This window comes from Ctenopharyngodon idella, chromosome 3 (genome assembly GCF_019924925.1).
Source record: "Ctenopharyngodon idella isolate HZGC_01 chromosome 3, HZGC01, whole genome shotgun sequence".
NCBI classification, from domain to species: domain Eukaryota; kingdom Metazoa; phylum Chordata; class Actinopteri; order Cypriniformes; family Xenocyprididae; genus Ctenopharyngodon; species Ctenopharyngodon idella.
The window spans coordinates 30,641,073-30,662,973 of NC_067222.1; the positions used below are offsets into that span (position 1 = coordinate 30,641,073).

The 21,901-nt window shown below is 38.6% G+C and overlaps 1 protein-coding gene across 2 annotated transcripts in view; it reads right to left on the reverse strand.

Annotated features, from left to right (window-relative positions):
• Positions 1-7,950: 7,950 nt before the first annotated feature.
• The window catches only part of LOC127509615 (protein phosphatase 1 regulatory subunit 29), a 114,778-nt gene continuing 100,827 nt past the window's right edge, over positions 7,951-21,901 (reverse strand). For both annotated transcript variants that reach the window (XM_051888510.1, XM_051888509.1), the window contains exon 3: positions 7,951-20,485. In XM_051888510.1, coding sequence (XP_051744470.1) covers positions 17,521-20,223 — 2,703 coding nt within the window. In that variant the 5' untranslated portion in view covers positions 20,224-20,485 and the 3' untranslated portion in view covers positions 7,951-17,520. The remainder of the gene's footprint in view (positions 20,486-21,901) is intronic.

Consider the following 21,901-nt stretch of genomic DNA (forward strand, 5'->3'; position numbering starts at 1 on the left):
CTCAAGGCTGCATTTGTTTGATAAACAAACAAAAAAACAGTAAAATTGTGAAATATTAAAACCATTTAGAATTGTTTTCTATTTTCTATTTTAAAATCTAATGTATTCCTGTGATGGCAAAGCTGAATTTTCAGCATCATTACTCCAGTCTTCAGTGTCGCATGGTTCTTCAGAAATCATTCTAATATGATGATTTTATGCTCACGAAATATTTATTATCAATGTTAAAATCAGTTGTGCTGCTTAATATTTTTGTGGAAACTGTATACATGTTTTAATAGAAAGTAAAAACAACAACAACAACAACAGTGTTTTTTTTTAAATGGACGGATACATGACCCAGGTCAGATTCAAACCCTCATTAGCACTGGGCTGTATGAGATACAGGAATATACAGGAAAATATACCATGTTTTCTGCATGGTCCTGGTTCACTATAAAACATGTATCAGTGCTCAAGGCCATCCCTTTATGTTCAGTCCTGGCATGAAGTGATACAGGTTTACAACCAATGTGTGAATGCATGTGTGTTCAAGTGAGAGAGAGAGAGAAAGAGAGAGAGAGAGAGAGAGAGAGAGAGAGAGAGAGGGATTATCTTTACATATGTTACAGTCAGAGCTGAGTGCACTCTTTCCTCTTTTCTATCTTCCTTCCTTGACAGTCTGCAGTGAACTGGAAAAATGAAATATTTACACCGCTATTCCAACAGGTTAGTTAACACTGAAACATTAATGTGTCCCTAACGTGGGGCCTGGGGGAAGATAGAGGAGAGAAATATGAGGGGTATCTGGGAAATAGGGCATAGGGTCATATTTAAACTATTTAACTCATCTCTCTTGCTGCCCTTAGCAGGTTACTCCCTACAAGCCTCACCTCAGATAGCAGAAATCTACTATGTGACAGTGGAAAACAACTTGTGGGCCTGATTAAATGAATAAGAGAGATCTACAGACTGATAATACACAACAAGCTTTTATACATCCATTTTACAGAACAAGCAAAGTTGGCTGGCTGTTTTTGATCTTTCTTCCAATTACTAAACTAGTTATAGGAATGAGTCACCAAACTGAAAGTGTGAAGCTGGAGTCGACCATTGTTAATGTGATGATCTTCTACTGGACAAATTTTCTTATGCGTCATCGGTTGGATTGTGATTATGGTAATAGATAATTAGATGGCATCTAGCTCATAAACCTCCTCTCATGACAAACACAAACTGCACTGAGAAATCAACTTCTCATTAGTAGGATGAAGGGAGCTCACGGCTGGCTCTGTTCAGTTTTAACTCACATTATACGATTTTGAGAAAGACTCCCTCCATAATTGTGTAATTGCAGTCTTAGCTCTGGGCGGCCATAGTGGATCCAAACTATGTGGAACTAAATCAAATGAAGAGCAGGAGTGGAATGAGTTTAGCAGCGCTGAGGAATTTGCATGAGCTCTTGAATTCATGAGTATGTGCAGCGTGCGAATTATACAATCCCTTTTAGTTTTAAAAGTGTTTGATTTTTAAAATAGTTTTTAATGTTTCAATGTCGGGAACCTTTATGTCCCACAGGATATTTTTATTAAAAAGAGCAGATTGTTTGATTTTGTTTTAACCTTGACCCAAAACCAGACTTTTGATTTTAAAATATGAAAATCCTTTATAAAAATATTACTTTTTTACATGTAACTATTTTCTACCAACATCATTTACACCACATCATTTGAGATCAGGTGGAAACAATATACAGTAGTGGACCAAAAAAGTTCATCAAAGTTGTCCTTAGAACTAAGTTGTCCTAAGAAGGTTTTAGGACAACTTTGATGAAAGGTTTTGATCCACTTCAAATGTTGACTACTGTATTTGTGGCATGTAAATCTATAATGAAGTGATACATAATAGTGACTTGTCATGATATCAAACTTCTGAAACCTTGTTGAATATTTGTTTGAACTTCCTCCCATTATTAGCACCCTATAGTACTGCAGCTGACAGTGTGTTTGGAGTCTGAGCTACTAACATCTCCATCCTGAGAGGACAGAGGTGAAGCCATCCACGAGAGAGTCGGTCGGTTTTACCCAGATCTTAATAACACTCACACTCGTGCAAGCGCACTGATTTATGTGCTGAATTTTTCAGCCGCTCAGCCTCCCTGTGAACCCAATCGATTGGTGAAGCATGAAAATACATCTAGAGCCAAAGGGAAGTTTACTTTCTCGTACTTTTTCATTGCTTTACTTCATTCTGTAGACATCTATGAGTGTGAATAATGCATGAAAGCCTCGAAACTGAGTTAACAAAGTCCCTCAATTCAAGATAAAAACAGCTGTTTAGTCTATTATACGTATTGCTCAACCACAAGAGTTGCTCGTATCATTGTCAGATTTTAGACCTGCAATTTAGACTTTTGAAAACTACACTTTATGAGAGCTGTCTGATATAAACATCCGAACACACCACCTGAGGCAATGAAAATGACATTCTTCACTTACAGTATTGTGTACTGTATGTTTGTGTCTGTGCGCTGAACCAAATAATCAGAAAACACAATATGACTGAAAGAAATAGGCTAAGCAACTATACATTTTTGACTGATATGATTCAGCTTTATTCAGCTGGTTTCATTGGCCATGTGCGACATGAATTTTTTTTTTTTTTTAAAAACACACGTTACATGTTGCCTAATCTCAGCCTCAGACGTCACGCTCACGGACCGTTGGCTGAACGTCTGATGCATATGGCACACTTACCTGGAAACACTTCAGTAGTTTCGAAGTCGTCATCTGGTTGGTCGAATTCTACAGGATGTCCGAGAGATGCGTGTGTCGCATTCTTTAACGGTCCACCTAGAAACAAATGCCATGGTGCTAAACCTCCTCGTAGAAGAAGAATGCCGCTGTGTTTACAACTGTGACAATGAGCGCTTACCAGGTTCAAGTAAACGCTGGATTTCAAAAGTATGTGAAGTTCGTGGCTCCACTGTTGCAGTAAACTTGCACAACGTTCTTGAATGAATAATTTATTAGATATATGATGGTCTGTTATTGTAGGGACATCGACTTTACATTTTCATGCACCTAAACATGACGCGGAACTAAACGAACTGTGATTGGTTGCGTTACATGTCAGTCAAACATCCTCTTGGGCTGTCCTTGGCCAACGAAAGCTGTGATAGAGTCCAGACCTTCTGCCGTCAGTCTGAAGGTCTGGCTATGCGAGACCACATTTAGCTGAACAAACAAATTCAAGATAGGGAGACACATTGGATATGTGGCCTAGTAATTTAGTCCAGATATATATTAAAGGGTCACCCAAAAATGAAAATTCTGTCATTAATTACTCACCCTCATGTCGTTCCACACCTGCAAGACCTTCGTTCATCTTTGGAACACAAATTAAGATATTTTTGATGAAATCCAATGGCTCAGTGAGGCCTGCATTGCCAGCAAGATCATTTCCTTTTTCAATGCCCAGAAAGCTACTAAAGACATATTTAAAACAGTTCATGTGACTACAGTGGTTCAACCTTAATGTTATGAAGCGACAAGAATACTTTTTGTGCACCAAAAAACAAAACAAAATAGCGACTTTATTCAACAATATCTAGTGATGGGACGATTTCAAAACACTGGTTCATGAAGCTTCGAAGCTTTACAAATCTTTTGTTGCAATTCATTGGTTTGGAGCGTGTATCAAATTGCCAAAGTCATGTGAACTATTGAAATTTCGAAACACTTATGACGTAACAAAGCCTTGTTTACTGAAATCACGTGATTTTGCCGTTCTGGACCACTGATTCGAAACAAAAGATTTGTAAAGCTTCGAAGATTCATGAAGCAGTGTTTTGAAATCGCCCATCACTAGATGTTAGGGCTGTGAATCTTTGGGTATACAGCGAATCGATTCACGATTCATAGGTGTTCGATTCGATTCAAGAATGATTTTTGCAAATTCAGTATGAATCGATTCGAGACGATTCACATTAAAATTCGATGCGATTCGATTATAGCCTATAAAAATTGGCATTTTTTTGCAGCTTTATCAGTGGCTTGAGCGGTTTTACTCAGGACTACTGCTGTCTCAATAGAGAGCTGTCATATGCTCATCATAGCAGTGGCCGTCCTGAGGAAAGCTCAAACGCGGGCTGCTCAAAAACGTCAGTGAGAGCTATGGACGGAGCGGGAGCACAATCCAGTGAAAGGTGGTAAAGAGTGCAGCGCGTATCTGTGAAGAAGAGCTGTGAGGCCGCAAATGACGGCGCACAACATCTCCATCAGTTTGCGCATGTAGTAATTTAATGTTTATATATTTTAAAGCACTGAATCGCTATAGAATCGCGATTAATTCAATTCTCAGCATTTTACATCGATTATTGACCGAAATTAACAATTCACGATTCAAAAAAACATGTTTCAAGATCAATGCATCGTCAGGATTTGTAATTGATGCATCGAGAAAACGAGTGAGTCGTTACACCCCTACTAGATATTGTTGAATAAAGTTGTTATTTTGGTGTTTTTTTTTTTTTTTTGCACACAAAAAGTATTCTCGTCGCTTCATAACATTAAGATTGAACCACTGTAGCCACATGGACTATTTTAACGATGTCTTCAGTACCTTTCTGGTCATCTGAAAGTGTTAATTTTCTTGCTGGCAATAGAGGCCTCACAGAGCCTTCTGATTTCATCAAAAATATCTTAATTTTGTGTTCCGAAGATTAACGAAGGTCTTACGGGTGTAGAACGACATGAGGGTGAGTAATTAATGACATAATTTTCATTTTTGGGTGAACTAACCCTTTAAGATAATGCTAGTAATGTAAGTTTGAATCTGGCTTGCAACATTTTCCAACTATGAAAAGGCAATAAAAATTATTACTTAAAAATAAGCCAAACTGACAAGACTATAATTTAATATTTTATTAAATAATATTTGATATATATGCAAATATAGATAAATAATGTCAGATGCAGACTGAAATGGTGGGAAAGAACAACCCCAAAGACGAACTTAAATGAGCTATAATCTTTTCATAAGTATGAGCGTGAATCCGCCCATGCCTCTAAAACCGTTTGCACAATGACACACTATATTCAGAGTAATTGCATGGTGTCACAGAGGCGTTTTCAGGAATGAAAAGAGCTGCCGGCTGCACTGCAGGCTGTACAAATGCAGATCATTCCTCACCACTGCTGTACCTCTGGACTATTTTGCCTTATCTGTGAAAAACACTAATCATAAGAGAACTTTAAATAAATGAATGAATAATATTTGAAAAGCTGAATATGTAATTGTTGCTAATATTTCTGTGGGCAGTAGTCACATTAAGGTTAAAGAGGTGTGTTGCATTATTCATACAGTTGGTTCTCTGTATTGCCATGGGCAAATCTGTTGACCTCATCCTGTCCACAAGCAGTTATTGTGGAGCCGAGTACAGCACTTAGCCTATAAGACCCCGTGCTCTGACCGCTCTCTGTGTCTGGATGTACAGTGACCCCATAATATTTGGACACTTAAAATGTAGAAGTGCATTTATTTATTCTGCTATGACTTAGCTAGCTGGTTTCAAAGTGATTTTAGTGTCAGAGCAGAATAACCACAGGCTCATCACATTATGTGCTTCACTAACATTTGACAACAAGAAAGTATCATATATATATGTTAGGAAAACAATGAAAAATAATCATAAATACTTAACACATATTTCCCGAAATCCCCTATTTTTTGCACTTGTGCTCTGTCTTCCTACTGTATGAAATATTGAGGGGCCTGATGAAGTCTTGCAGGGTCATTCTCAGCTCAGGAGAATATTCTCCACTTCACTTCACCTCACCTCACCGTCCTCCAGGGGCTTCCTCCATCTGTTCCAAAGGTTAATGCTTGAACAAGTCAACCATGAATCAACTCTGCTCTGACTATGTTCATGTTCTGGCACTGTAACACCTGTGATTCAAAGCATCTTGCAAGACTAATTACGGTTCATTCACTCATTAACTGTCTAACAGTTTGTGGAGTTTATTACTCAGAAGTCACTGAATTCATCTGTGACCAGTCTAACTTTACACTAATGGATTTTACTCTTATACACGTGACCGATGCATTTATCTATTAAAGATATACATTTTATCTGTGCATTCTTTGGGAACTGAACCCATGACCTTGACATGGCGTGATTTCATGCACTGTTTGAGTTGAGTAACATAATGAATCATACACTACCATTCTAAAACTTCTTAAAATGCCATTATTCCAGTCTTCAGTGTCACATGTTCAGAAATCGGTCTAATATGCTGAATTGGTGTTCAAGAAACATTTATTATTATTATCAATGTTGAAAACAGTTGCTTAATATTTTAATGGAAACCATGATACATTTTATCATGGACTGTTTTCTGAAAAAGAACTTGATTGGTAATAGAAATCTATAACATTGAGAAAGTCTTTACTGTCACCTTTACTGTCAAAAATTATACAGTCAATAATTTTTGGTTTGACTGTGTGTATATATATATATATACACAGTCAAACCAAAAATTAGTCAGACATTTTTGATATATTTTTACTAGTGGGTGCAGGACACTATAGTTCATTAATGTAAGTGAGGATAGCAAAATAAAGTAAACTGACATATTATACCCAAAGATTCTTCATACAGTGGACTACAAGTAAAATTAATAAAAATAAAAATTATTCAGACATTTTGACCTGATCATGTTTTGCTTATAGGATTAGTTCACTTTTAAATAAACTTTTGCTGATAATTTACTCACCCCCATGTCATCCAAGATGTCCATGTCTGTCTTTCTTCAGTCGAAAAAAAATTAAGGTTTTTGATGAAAACATTCCAGGATTTGGAATGGACACCAAACGGTTCAAAGTCCAGTTTCCAAGGTGACAGTTTCAGTGCAGCTTCAAAGGGCTTTAAACGATACCAGACGAGGAATAAGGGTCTTACCTAGCGAAACGATCGGTCATTTTCGAAAGAAAATACAACTGTATATGCTTTATATAAACAACGGTCGTCTTTTAAGTGCCTCCGCCAAAACGCCTTTTGTCCTGTATACAAAACGCTGTATGTCCTACGCCTTCCCTATTCAATTTACGGAAAAAATGTAACTGGCGCTGCGTTCGTTCCGTAAGTAGAATAGGGAAGGCGTAGGACATACAGCGTAAGCTTTTTGGAGAATACAGAAATGCGGTTTTGGCGGAGGGCACTTAGAAGGCGAACGTTTGTTTATATAAAGCATATACAGTTGTATTTTTTTCCGAAAATGACCGATCGTTTCGCTAGATAAGACCCTTATTCCTCGTCTGGTATCGTTTAAAGCCCTTTAAAGCTGCACTGAAACTGTCATTTGGACCTTGAACCGTTTGGTGTCCATTTAAGTCCATTATATGGAGAAAAATCCTGGAATGTTTTTATCAAAAACCTTAATTTTTTTTCGACTGAAGAAAGAAAGACATGGACATCTTGGATGACATGGGGGTGAGTAAATTACCAGCAAAAGTTTATTTAAAAGGGAACTAATCCTTTAAGTGTTATCTGACATAATTAAGATTAATTTTTTTTCTGACACAGTTTAACTCTGAGATCTTGTCATATTTTATTACCATTTTTTTTTAAACTATATTGAATAAACTATTAATGAATGAAATGTTCAAGGTGTCTGAATACAGATTACAGAAGTGTCTCTGTAGGAAAATACTAATAACAAGATTTTATCACACCTATAAACACTTACAGTAAATGGTTCACCAATTTTCTGTTCATTTAATAATTTTATAGCATTTCATAATCTATTTCTATTGTGCACAAATGAATCTCCACTGTGATTGCAGCAGTTAATATGAGCCCACTTTGCACATTCATTACAACTAATCCATTTCTGCCCAAATACATAAAACAGCTTATTACATTGAGGCATTCTGCATCTTTCCCTTTCACCAACATAACAGTGCTGTGAGTGGCTTTTTGACCATGATAGGTCTTTTCAGTTTATTTTTAATATTGTCAAATATAAGTTTCATTTATATTTCAATATAAGTGTATAATTCTCATTGGCTACATAAATCTACAACGTCATTACAATGCATACATTTTCAAATGAGTCTTTTAATCCAGAGGGGCCCTTTGCACCCTTCATAATTTCAAAATTCACTTCTTCTTGAAGACTTTTCCATTTTCTTTGTCTTTCTTTCAGCAGCTTTGAGGTCTTCATTACCAGCATGACTGAAACTCCGTCTCTCCTACAGGCATGAATGATTTATCCTGGTCAGGACATTCATATCCACCCTGCTGTATCACCCCCTCATCAATCATGCACTCCCACACAACATTTTTAATTGCCTCATAATTTAGTGGGCTTTGTGTGTTGATGACTTAATGTATGTTTGAAGGAATAAAGGGTACAGTTTCTCAGCACAGAGAACAGAGAAGGATGCATTGCAGCTTTTTTTCTGCTGGCTTCTTCTTTCTGGTTGCTAAATGAGGTGCATTTTGTTCATCATCTACTCTCTTTCTCTAGTTCAGAATTTTTTTTTTTTTTGAAAGAGTAAAATTTACTTTAACATAAAGGCTTAAATAACCTCATGCATTTTCTTCTATAAACCTATGGGAAAATGGAGTCTTTTGTGCAGGCTTATGTGATCAAAGACCTCAAGAAAACAAAGAAAGCAATACTGGAAGGAAACAAAAGACAAAATTAAAAGAATAAACAATGAGAGGACCGAGGGGAAAGATAAATAAAACCATATATTGCTAAGAAAAATAAGTAAATCCATTAATAAGATGCATGTGCTCTCAATTAGCTCAGCTGCTCAATGCCCGCAGACAAGTCTCTGCAGAGGTAACGCCATGATGGGATAGTAGTGTTTCTTTTTGTTTTGATCTCCTGCTCTTTTCACTGCTTCTTTTTTAGGCCACATATTATATTTTAGGAGTTTTTTTTCCCTTTGAGTGAGACTGTTAGTATTGCTTACCTTAGAAAAATGGAGATAAGAGACGTTCCTGTGGTGAGGGAACATGCGGGACACCTCAAATTTCACTTTTAATTTACAGTTCATCCTAGTACTTACAGGTCTATGTTCAGTTAGCACAAGTCACATAGAATCATTTATGCTTTTGGAATTTCATAAAAGTTTGATCACAAACCATCTGAGAGAAAATGGCAAGAGCTATCCTTAATTTTTACACATTTTTGTTTAAGTCAGGGTGTAAAGGCTTTCAGCGATCCTCCGGGAAACAAAGTTGCGGCTTATGAGCGAGGCGTATGTGTTGATCATGAAAGCAGTTATTCATCAAATGAAGCTAAAATGATTGAGAAGAGCATTATAACCTGGCATATATCCAAACAGGAACCACAAAGTTCACATATTTTCCAATAATTTCTTTAGTGCCATCTGCACAATGAACGTGCCACCATTATTTGAACGAGCTACCGCTTATTGCAGTTTCGCTGAATTTAGATTAGGCTGCCCTTAGAACGTCACATAAAAAAGTAACCGGTGAAATGTTGTATGTGTTGGTCAGATCTCTCCTGTTCAAGTGGGCAGCTTTTGGCCAGAATACGCTGCAATGCGATTCAAGTAAAAATTTTAAACAAAAGCAAAAGAGTCACATAGCAGCTTTCTTTGACAACACTCATGGTTCTGGCCAAACAAAAATGACAAGAGACGAGACTTGCAGAATTCCAATGCATTTCAAGGATGTTTGGTCGTCTTTTGTGTTAATAAGTGACTGCATCCGCAGATTTTTTTTTTTTTTTTTACTACAAATTTATTGCAAATATAGAAATAGATCTTTTGTACAGAATTTGTGGTGGAGATGTAGGATATAATTACCAGTAAAATAAATGTAAGTAACCCATTTCAGAGGCTCTTTTTATATCACATCAAAGAAATTGTGTCCTTTTTGAGATCCATTCTGTAGATAGAAAGAGAGGCAAAGAAATATACAGCCTGAAGAAAACATTGTTGATGAGGCTCTTTAAAATTGCTGAAATTCATTTACAATTCTGTCAAATCCTGATCCTGATGATGTCCAATATCAAACTATTATACAGCTCACAGTTCAGAGCTTTATGTGAGTTGCCATGGAAAAGCTTTGGTTTCCACTTGCAAAAAAAAAAAAAAAAAAAAAATGTTTTTCTTTTTTCCCTCACATTTTTGCCTTTTGGTTCAGATCAGAATCTTACACTCAAGCAATAAAACGCTGTGTGACCGTATATTGTGTATGTATAGTGCTCTGACCTGAAGAGCCATTGGCAAGAGTTCAGACATGATGAGCTTGGTGTTGTGGTTTGGCCGTTGTGGCCAGCCTTAAATAATCAATGCAGACCTCTTCATTTAGTCGGTTTAAATAGAGAATGACATCCTCCACAGCCTCCAGAGACTACAGCCTCCCAAACGGACCATCCCCTCTCTAAGTACCTCTCTTTCACTGCCCATAGACTATTCCTCCCACTGGCTTCTCAGAAACGTTGAAACATTCATTCGCTGATGTTTGCTTTATCATTGATCCAATGAGCAGCCGTGCATGGGAGAATGTTTTTCTCAAGCAGAGACGAGGGGCTACTGCGGGACACCTGCAAGGTTAATGTAGTGGATATGCCGTATTCTCTCATTTATTGATCTGGAGTCTGCTGGGCGGCATTGAGTTCTGCAGAGGATGAATTGACCCAGCTAGGATCTCACTTTTCTTTTTCATTGCAGAGAAATAACAATAAGCAATAAAGGTCTTATTTTGGCACTAAACAAGACTGACCAATATATCCATTTTTTTTTTTTTTTTGGCAACTGTAAAGCAGAATACGAAGCTTTCCCATGGCATTGATTCAGGCAGTTTTTTTTTCTTGGTTTAAAACTGTAATAAGAATTCCATCGACAGCAATGGAAGTAGTTGAGCATCCTTGAGGAAATAATAAACCTCAGTATCATCCCTCAAAATGATGGCAAGTTCTGACAATATTTCAATACCTAATTTTTGCTTTGTTTGCAACATATATCCACTCAATATACACAATATAAGTCATCTCTTTTGAAAAATACAGAAAATCATGCAAACATAACACTTTGTTTCTTTTTCTGCCACTTTCTATGGTCTCCGATTGAATCAGATATGGATAACAGGGATCATTGCATTAAAAAGCTATACAATATGTTACCCTAAGATCACCCAAAACCTCCCATCCCGTAACTTATTAACAACAACAATTACAACTAGAACTTCAGTGACCAAAAAAAAAAAAAAAAAAACCTCTTTGATCTTTTTACAAAATTGGAAATTCACAAATATAGCTATTTTTCTACTATTTACCCTCCTGTTTTTGGAACAGGAAATCATATTTATGAAAGGAGGGCTAATAAAGCAATTGACAAGAAATTAAAATGCAAGCTAATAATTGTAATAAAGGTTCCTGAGCCACATTTTGGGACAGGTGAAGGCTCAAAGATGCTCTCAAGAGCACACAGACAGACCCACCAATCGCATGCCAACATCATGTGAGGGGATTATTATACTGGAGGATTAAAACAAAACAAAATGAAACACCAAAGGCTCTTGTCACCCTTTTGTACATTTTACCCTCAGGTTCAGCAAAACACATTATTGGAGTGTTAAAATTGACTGTAAAAATCATCAAATGAATGACAGTAGACCCGAACTCCCACGAGTAATGAAGGTCCCCCCTCACATGACTAGTCAAATACCATTCTCGTTTTCTCTGTAAGCCCAAATTGTTGGACACTTAGAGCTGCAAGATAATAATCATATTAAGTCCAACACTACTGTTACATCAGCTGGCAAAACAAACAAAGTCTTAGTGCAGCTTTTAAAATATGGTTTCATTAAACTTCCTCTGTTCCTCCCCATTCTGCAGTCTAAATATATGGGAGTGATGCTCCAGTGATATCTTGATATGTTGGCCTGTAGACGGATAGATGGAGACTGCACAGGGAATGAGTGGAAGATTACAGGGACATCAGGCTGATGGAGTCTGAAGTTAATTGAGAATTGAGTGATGGAGGGGGGTGAAACAGTACCCAGGATTAACTGGTGTGATCCCCTAGTGTGAATAGCTGGGAAAATCCTAGTTAGCTCCTTTGATATTCCCACTTGTCCACTAAATGTTTCCCACGATTTCTGAGCGACAGTGTGAAGCTGTTAATGGATAGTCCATCCAAAACGTGACAATTCTGTCATTATTTACATTTCAAAATGCTTATTAAATGTAATTTTCTTCTGTGGAACGACAAAAAAGTTATATTTTTTAAAGAATCTCCACACAGCTTTTCCAAAACAAAACGAAATAAAACAAACAAAACAAAAAACAAAGCAAAACATAATTTAATTTTTGGGTTGAACTATCCCTATGTACTGAACCAGTGAACCACACACAAACATATGAATCTGATTTGGTCATGATCTCAAAAGCAATTCAGGCTCTTTAATCATCTAAGGTTGTTTGATCGTGCATGCATTAGCCTTTCTTCCTTCACAACATTACAGATTGTGTGTGTCGTTTATTCATTCAAAGCTCCAGCCACTATCAGGTTGATGCAGCTTGCGTACTCTCTGTTCCTCTCTCTCCTCTCAAAGTACTCCTACACACTTGCAGCATCATCTCCAGTCCTGATTTACTGTCTCCTCCTGATCCTGAGTGTTAAATGTGTTTTTCATCATCATCATAACGACATTCTCAGAGATCATTCAGAGTTAACCCCTCTCTCCTGAACTTCTGTCTTAGGAACTTCTTCGAATCAATGCATACTTATGTCTCTCCATCACAGTCGAATAAAATGTATGTCTTTAATTAGGTTATCAAAGCCCCTGGGTTGCGTGTTGGAGAAGCAGAGCAACTGGCCCTTTAATTGTCTCTTCTAGTTCTAAACAGTCACATGTATCCATCCTACAGTCTGTTTCTCGCGATCCTTCCATGTTTTCCTCATCACAGTCAAACCAACGGAATTCAGAGGACATATGAGAGAAAAGAACAAACAAGCGGAAAATATCAGAGAGAAAACATGGCAACATGGCAGTGTTGTGCTCTTCTGCGCAAAGAGGGAGAAAACGACTTAAAAGCTTCATAAAAGAGGCACAATTATCCTGACTCCAGAGACCCTCAGAGTGATTTTCTCTAGGCTTCTTTTGAGCATGAACAAAGACAGGCAAAGTCAACGAGGAGGACCTTCAAAGACACAGAATACGTTTTGTAGTCGTTTGCACTAGATTTAGTGGCATAAGGGGCATTAATAAGCCTGTCGAACAATATTTGGTCCTGAGTAATTATTAAGTCAATTAAATATGGATTCTGTTCTTGTGAAATGAATTGCTTCTAAATATGTTCATTACAAACTGCAATACAAACAAGTAAAGCCTTTGGATTCAAAGTAACCTTATAAAGTTAATTACCTCCAAAAGTTTCACCTTCTTGCCATTACAAGGCTGTAAAAAAAGAAAGGAGGCTGGAATGAAAATCTTGTTTCAAAGCATTAATCCATATCTCTTTTGCTCACTTCAAGCCAATCTCCTTGCACAGTGTCTACCACTAAAAGGAGGCTAAAGAGCTTAGAAAAAGTAAAAACTGCTGTGGAAGAGTAATCCACTTTACGCTCTGTGTAATATTGCTGAAAGCTGACAATGCCTAATGTCAAAGTATTTTCTACCCTTATTACATCCAACTTCCTTATCACAACTATAGTGAGAGGGCCTTCAATGTAAAAAAAGGCAATTTAAATATGACAATATGACACCAAACGTCATAAATTATGCAACAGCATCATACCTGTATATCCTGTCTTGTGATACTGAATGGTTACGGTGAGTGAAATACAAACAACGGCATACAGCCCACTATACAGATTTCATTCATGAAGACAACAAAAAGAGCTGGTCTCTACAGTCAACATGACACTCTGGGCAAAAAAAAAAAAAAAAAATGATGAATTGATAACCAAATCAAGATGATGACAATAAGACTAGCATAGAGCAGTAATAATGACACTTTAGAACCGGATTCATAAGAAGAGACAGACACGTGCATTATTCAATCCCTTAAAAACATTAGGATTCCTCTGACCCCAACCATCCACTGCGATTAATCTGATGTAAAAGAAAGTGACTTTGCTGTAAAATGACTATCTTAGCCTGTTAGCTCTGTAGTAGGATAGCAAACAAACACAAATTTGGCTGAAACGGGTAATTATCCGTGATATGTCAAGCAAAGATTTAAAGGCCAAGTAAATCAAAGAAAGAAAGGATGTACATAAAAATAGTGTTTGAATAAAGGTATGATATAAAATGTTATTTGGTGGAGGGAGACCTTAACTTGTTTGTCAGTGAATGGGAAAACATTGAGAGAGTGTTGAACGAGAATGACCTTGAGTAAGATAACAGCATGAAGAACCACAGTCTTACTCCCCCAGCAAAGAAAAAACAGTATGTACACATTTTCTTAAACAATTAATACAAACAAATCTTACAGATGCCATGCCAATTGTATTATTACTCTCTCTTTTGTTTTTCAACCTTGAATTCATAGCAAAAATGGCTGACAAGCATTTGTACATTGTGCAAGTCTTTTTTTGTTTTCTTTCTTTTTTTTCTTAGTCAATGAGGGGAGGCACAATAAAAAACATATTTAAAAACATAAAGCTGAGCATCAGATTTCACTGTTATAAAAAATGAACAGTCATTTTTGATTGAGTGTTCATGGTTAGCTCCTTAAGATCAGTCCAAGTGGTTTTAAAATCAAGTTCATGTAAGGAAAATGTCACAGTAAGCCTCCGGTAGCAGTCCTTTGTGGGTCCATTTCAGTAGCCCAAGAACGATTTGTCCAGTTAGGGTCCATTCTCTCTAAATGATCTGTGTACGATGTCTTTAATTACACACAGAGCCCTAATAATCCACATATGTTATAGCTGCTGCTGTTCCTCTGTGTAAACCATTAAGCGTCCGATAAACAACCTTTTGTCATATACCTTGGACTGGACCTTGGATTTTGTTTTTTAAGCCCTCGAAAAAGAGAACCAAAGAGACATTGTGCCTGAGTGTATGTCCAATGTTGGCAGGTATCAATCACATATTTACAATGAAAAACCTTAATCAAGAGATATGATAAGAAAGATGGTATATGAACATGTATTTACAATGAAAACCCTTATTAAATAAGTGGTATGGTATGATTTACAGAATATGAACCAACCAAACAAAAACTACTCTTTTGTGATACTAACAAATAATGGACTCTTTTACTGAAGGCACAAAAACACCTGATGCAGAATAAAGAGAATGAAGAGGTTTGCTGGCTAATGCTAACCCTCACCCTCATATGAGCTGTTTGCATTTTGTTTAAATCTAATTTATCTCATGATTTTCAAACTAGATATCACCAATAGTGGTGTCAAGTTCCCGTGACAAAGCGCTCAGATCTCAGGTCAGAGTTAGAAGAATGGTTTACCTTTTGAAAAATGTTCTAACCCTCATGTTGTTACAAACCCATATGACATTCTTTCTTGCTGAATTGTGGTTTCCTTTGCTCTTTTCCATTATAATGAATGGGGATTGCAGATTGTAAGCTCCAAAAAAGGATGCTAAAGCATAAAAGTATCTTTAAAGTGGTTTATATTATTCATATGCTATATTCCAAATATTCTGAAGACATACAATAGCTTTGAGAAACAGATTTTTGAACTTTGAAAGCTTCAGTCCTTGTTCATTCTATATGTATGAAAAAGAGGATGGAAAACAGACTTCAAAATGTCACATCATATGTTTTGCAGAAGAAAGAAAGTCATATAACTTTGCAATGCCACAAGGGTGAGTAAATGATGACAGAATTTTAATGTATGGGTGAACTAACCCTTTAAGCCATGCGTTGGGCGGTTATAGTTATACTTCATTGATTAAACACCATTCATTTTATTTCAAGTGCTTGTTGGATGTCTCACCTGTCATTTCATACTTACAGTAAACGCTTGTATATTTTCCCACAGTGCCACTAATCAAATTTTTTGGTTTATTGGTCCATGAAACTGTAGGCTGACTGTGGTTGCTGTGACAAGAGAGAGAGAGAGTGATCTCTTTTAATCAAATTGGAGGTCTTGGCTGCTTACCCTAGCACACTAAAGGATGTAGCCTTGGTTAATTGCTAATTAGTTAGTGTAATCCAAATGGACATAATAAAATAATCACTTACAGAGGTGAAGTTAATATTATTTTTTTTAATAAATCATACCATTAATAATGTATTATCCTTTGAAATCTATTTGAGATTAAGTTTTATTATCAATGTTGAAACCCAAGGTCAATAAATGACAACAAGAACGTAAAATATCTATTAATTTAAAATATTTCAATTATTTTTAATTTAATTCAATCTTGCTCTTTTTTTCTGTCTTCCTTTCAATGTTAGCATCATGGATAATAATTCCCCCCAATAAATAAATGAATAGATAAACAAAAAAGAGCCTGGAGAAACATGTCATATAAAGCGTCAGGTTAAAAGTGCCATAACAGGGTCTAGGTCACTTTGCCTGTTGAATGTCTCAGCTGTCAGCAACAGGCTTCAAAAAGCCAATTAATGGACTTAACAAATTGACCTCAGGGCAGAAGAACAGAATACATAAACCTCTACTGCCAACAGCCACTTTGTGCTCATGCTGTGATACAGGTGACAAGGTAACCTCTGATAAGGAAATGCTATTAATAATGCATCAGAGATGAGAGATGTACAGAGCTATGTCTATTTAATCTCCAACACAGATCTATGCATTTTCCACAGACCCTGGTAAATCTACAGTATTTTCTCTAGCACCGCTTGCACTATTTATGCCATGCTGCTCAGCACAGCAAGCAGCTGCCAAACACGGCTGACTATTCCAAAGCTCCCCTGGGAGATTCTTCTGTTTCATTTTTATCTTTTCCTTTCCTCTATTCCTTTATTTTTCACATGAGGAGTGCTATTGAAATGTAAATTTGGTTGCACTGTGCACAGTCACTGCAATATGGAAGGAGGAAACTGCTTTTGACAGGTTTGTAGAAAATCAGCACATCATTTTATCCTCCTAAAACACACACTCATATACATTCCCGCCTAACAAATGAATGCGATGGCCAATGATTTGAGTGGGAGTATAAACAGAGATTCTCTCTCAGGCTGAATAAGGGCTCAGGTTACAAAGGTCTCACTATTGATATGAACGATGAATACACAGATGAATACTGAGTAAAACACAATTATTTCAATTATTGACAAATGATAAGCCCACTGGACCTTTTTCACTGAGAACGACAATTGTCAATGCTCCAAATGATATCTCTGAAAGTTATCTTATGTATGTAATGTATTCTCGGGCTCTTTTTACTCTTTCTGACTCACTGTACAAAAACAGATTAAAACAACTTGTCCTCAAACCCTGACAAACTTGGCTCTGTTTTGCAAACTGCAGCCATAACCTGACTTCCTCGCTTAAAGTCGCTCTTCTGGTTTATCAGGCAGTAAAGAAGACCTGCGCTGTGTATCCACGCAGTCCCATAGATTACAGCTTTTGTTGTGCCGACACACCCTTCCAGTAGTCAAGGATGTCATGCAAGTCCTCCCCCTTGGCAAACTGGACCTTTTTGCGCAAGGCGTTTCCGGCTGTTACGTAACATGACTCCTCACGTGGACCCTTTCTGTGGGGACGGAAGCGCTCCCAGATGCGCAAGGTGCTCTCGGAGGAGTACTCTGGACTCGAGGAGTAGCCAGAGTAATTGTGGTGACGCGGAGAGAGCTGAGAGTAGGAAGCAGCGTCTCTCTTGGTGCGTGACAGGGGCTTGAGAAACGAGACCCTTTGGGCCGGGGAGTCATGAGAGCCCTCATAGTAAAGGGCAGGGACTGAGTGACGATGCTCTGCACAGTGGTAGTCTGGGTGCACCTCCAGGTGTTGCTGCAGGCCCATCCCGTCTACAGTACCACCGTCGATGCTACAGCCACCACCTCCACCACTACCTACTAAAGGAAGCCTCTCCAGGGGCTCACCACACCCCAATGGGCTGCCCTTGTCTGGATACTGGCAGGGATCTGGGCTGTGGGGTTCCGGAACATCTAGGCTGTAAACACGACCTCCTTTCCCACTGGAAGGGCGGCAGTGCCTCTTGGAAGAAGAGACGATGACAGCTGCATCTGCACTCATCTGTCTTTGAATAGGCCTCACTGCAGAAGCTGGGGGTGGTGGACGATATGGTGGTGACACAAAGCCACCCCCTGTGATCCCAGGTCTCTCAGACAGAGGAGCAGAGAAGGGAAGAGGGGGTGGAAGAGGGATTTTCGGAGAAGGTAGGACTTGGCATGTATCACTGACACTAGTAGAGATGGGAATCAGTCCTCTGGTTAGGGAGGAGGTAGAGGTAGGTGGGGGTGAGGTGGGACCACTTGCTGTGGTGGAAACAGTAGAGGCAACAGAGTCCAGCTTGAGGGCATCAATGCAGTTGTTAATTATCTGGTTGACCTTGTCAACTTCCATTGCAATGGTTGAAATCTCGGATGCTGATCCCCGGCCATCATCATCTGAATCATCACCCAGGTCACTCCCATCATCCCCCCTGAGGTCTTCCTCCCTAACACCATGCATCACAGCTCCATCTCTCCCCCTTTCATCTCCTCCCACAGAGGTCCTAATATCCATATAGTTGCCCTTAGTGGCCATGGCCTCAGAGAAAGCAGTTGCCATCTTCTCTACTTGAGGGATGGAGGACAGACGTGAGGAACTAGTGTTTGCAGAACCATGGCCAAGCATGGCAGAGCTGGACGAGGAGGACATGGGTAGTTTTCCATGGTGATGCTGATGGTGGCTCTGCTCGTGGAGTTTCTGGACAGCTGCGGGGTCATTTGCAACTGCTGCTGCCACCTCTGGACCATATCGCATTTCCAGAATGGTTTTCTTCACACAGATGGATTTTTCTTTCTCTTCTTGTCTGCGACGTCTTCGTAAGCAGTAATAGACAAACCCAAGAACAATGAGCATTCCGAAGAGGCAGCCAACAATGGTCATGATGTAGTGGGTGGTCGTGGAGGGTGGAGGCATCAAGTCATCTGGATTTGGAGCTCGGGTAGCAAAGTATAAACAAGTGTGGTTGTAGCGCTGTGAGTTGCGTATAGATGCCACGCAGAAGGTATAGTTGGTGTTAGGTTTGAGCTTATTAAGAGTGATCATTTCCTTTTTATTCTTCAAGTTCATTACATCTGACACAAAGCTCTGATTGTACTGTACCAGGATGTACATTTTGCTGTATGGCTTTGGAATCTGGATCAGAAGGGATGCAGAGGAAAGAGACACATGTTGCAGTTTGATGCTGGGACTAAATGCATTGTCAGATGAGGAGGAAGTTGTGGGCTGATGGTATGGTCCAATGTGGTCAAACATGTCAGGTCCCATGCCTGAAGAATCAGAATCAGGTGGAAGAGATGTCATCCCAGGAATCAGCACCCCATCCCGGCACACAGAGGAAAGGATGTTGCGAGCACTCCGTCCATGCCCGGCAACAGGACTTAGCAATGGATAGCCAAACAACTCCCGTGGGGTCTCGCACTGAAGTCTATCATAGGTGTGTGTGACATTGTTGAAGACCTCTAACCAAGTAAGGAAACTGTAGAGCTCACATCCGCAGTGGAAAGGGTTTCCTGCAAGCTCACATCCCATGAGCCTGCCCAACACAGTGAAAGTCGATGGGTCCAGCCGGGCAAGCTTGTTCGATGACAGATCCAGGTTGCTGAGGCTGGGGCACTCCCAGAATGCATTAGTGGCAATGACTTCTATGAGATTGTGCTGCAAGAAAAGACACTGCATACGTCCCAGACCTCGCAACATGCCTTCTGTCAGGTTGGTTAACTTGTTATATCCAAGTTGCAGGACCTGTAAATTTGCTTGGCTTGCAAAAGCACCATCTTCGATGTACGAGATCTCATTCTTGGTGAGGTTGAGGTCGGTCAGGTTTGTAAAGCGACTCAAGGAAGTGAAAAAAATAGCTTTGATCTTGTTCTCATTAAGCCGCAAGTCATGTACTGTGTTGTTGATGTGCTGTGGGATTGTCTCGTACGGTGGCTGGTTCTGGCTGCAGATGGCCAACCACACATAGCCTTTATCCCCCTCGATCAGCCAGCAGTCACCTCTGACCAATGCTGGTGGGCATAAGAGAAGGAAAAAGGGAAGTAAGAGGAGGGTGGTACAGGAAGGAGTGAGGGCAGACAACAAACTCTTCATGATTGGAGTGTAAGGGGGTGTTTTAAAATAAAGGGAAACAATGTTGGATTCTTCTAGGAGTTTGGTATTGACAGTACAAAAAATATCTTTCACATATGCAAAAAAAGGATCTCCTTTTGGGCTGTCAAAGCTGTTGGCTTGCCATGGTTTCTAACAGAGTCCCCATATTTGCTCATATCCGGTTTAGCTGAGTTAGTGCCTGATACATTTTCAAAATTGATCTTGACTTGAAGGACAGCTGCTGGAGTCTTCTCTGATGAATCTGTCAAATAATAAAAAAAGACATATGTAAATTTATAAAACATAACTCAAATTTTAAAAGAACACATTTGGTTATTTATCACTATAAAACTGAATATGTAGCCACTACAAACATGAGTCATAAAACACGACACAATAACATTCACTAATGGATTCTGCATAATAATGGAAGCCAATTCAGTAACTCTTGAGTAACTCAAATCTATGTATGCCTTAAATCAAAAATTTTATTGGTCCATATTTTCAATGCTGCCAGTGATGAGATGGCACATGAGCTGGTACAAGCTGGCATAAATGGATGAATCTGTGTATATGTGCATAGGGGTTGCTGTAAACTCCTGTATAAAATCTGGACCAAAAAAAATCCCACTGCAATTTGGACCATTTCCCAACAAATCATTCATTAGCTGTAAGAACAAATAGTGCCCTACCCTTGGATTTCATTTCTTAATCATTAAAATGGTAGTAAATGAGCCATGCACTAGCTTTCCAGAATAGGGATCATTTATCTCACCCTGCCACCTATCTGTCAGGCCTTCATATAGACAGCAAGAGGGGATTGTGATATGACAAACATCATTAATCAACAAGCCATGCAAGGTTTCCCGTTTCTGAACAGCATTCCAGGCCCACTGTATGCCAGAGAGGAAAATATGTATAGAAATGGGGGATTAAAATGCTTTTGCATTGTGCCAGGCGCCTTCCTCCTCTGAACTCAATGGAAAATGGAACACATTTTAAAACTGCATAGACTCAGATCTGCTGCTCTATCCAGATAAGTCTTAGCTTTTGTTCTTATGTTCTAGCCTTGAGTACCTTTGGTAAACACTCAAGTGACAGTTACAAGAATATGTGGGATATGAATATGTATCTCTATGATTAAATGTCATAAGAAAAAACAACAACAATCTACAATGGCCTCAAACATGAAATCTAGGTTGTAAAAAACTTTGCAGGAAGTCCTAGTAACCAAGCTATCACCACTATGAAGGCCAAGGTTGTTAAACCAGTCTTTGACACAGATACATTTTTTTCTCCCACTTCTTGCTCTCTCTGTATTTTCTCTTTGTCTTTGCACCCACTGTGTCCCAACATTCTGTAGTAATTTCTTTTCAGTCTCTCAATTAATCGTACAAAAGCTTATTTTGAATGAAAATGTATGCCAATCTAGAATGAAACGTGCCCTGAGAGTAATTAGAGATCATCTGCTACCGTTTTTAGATCACTACCATTTCCCACATTGCAAAATATTTATGAAACAAGAACAATGACAATTTAATGAAACATGCAATCACAAAACTGTGATTGAAAAAAAGTCCTATCAAAGGCTTCAAGGAAACATTTGCAGTCTGATCATGCCTATATCTCGATGCCCCTCCACCTTTCTCACTCTCTCTCTTCCTTCCTCAGGCCCACC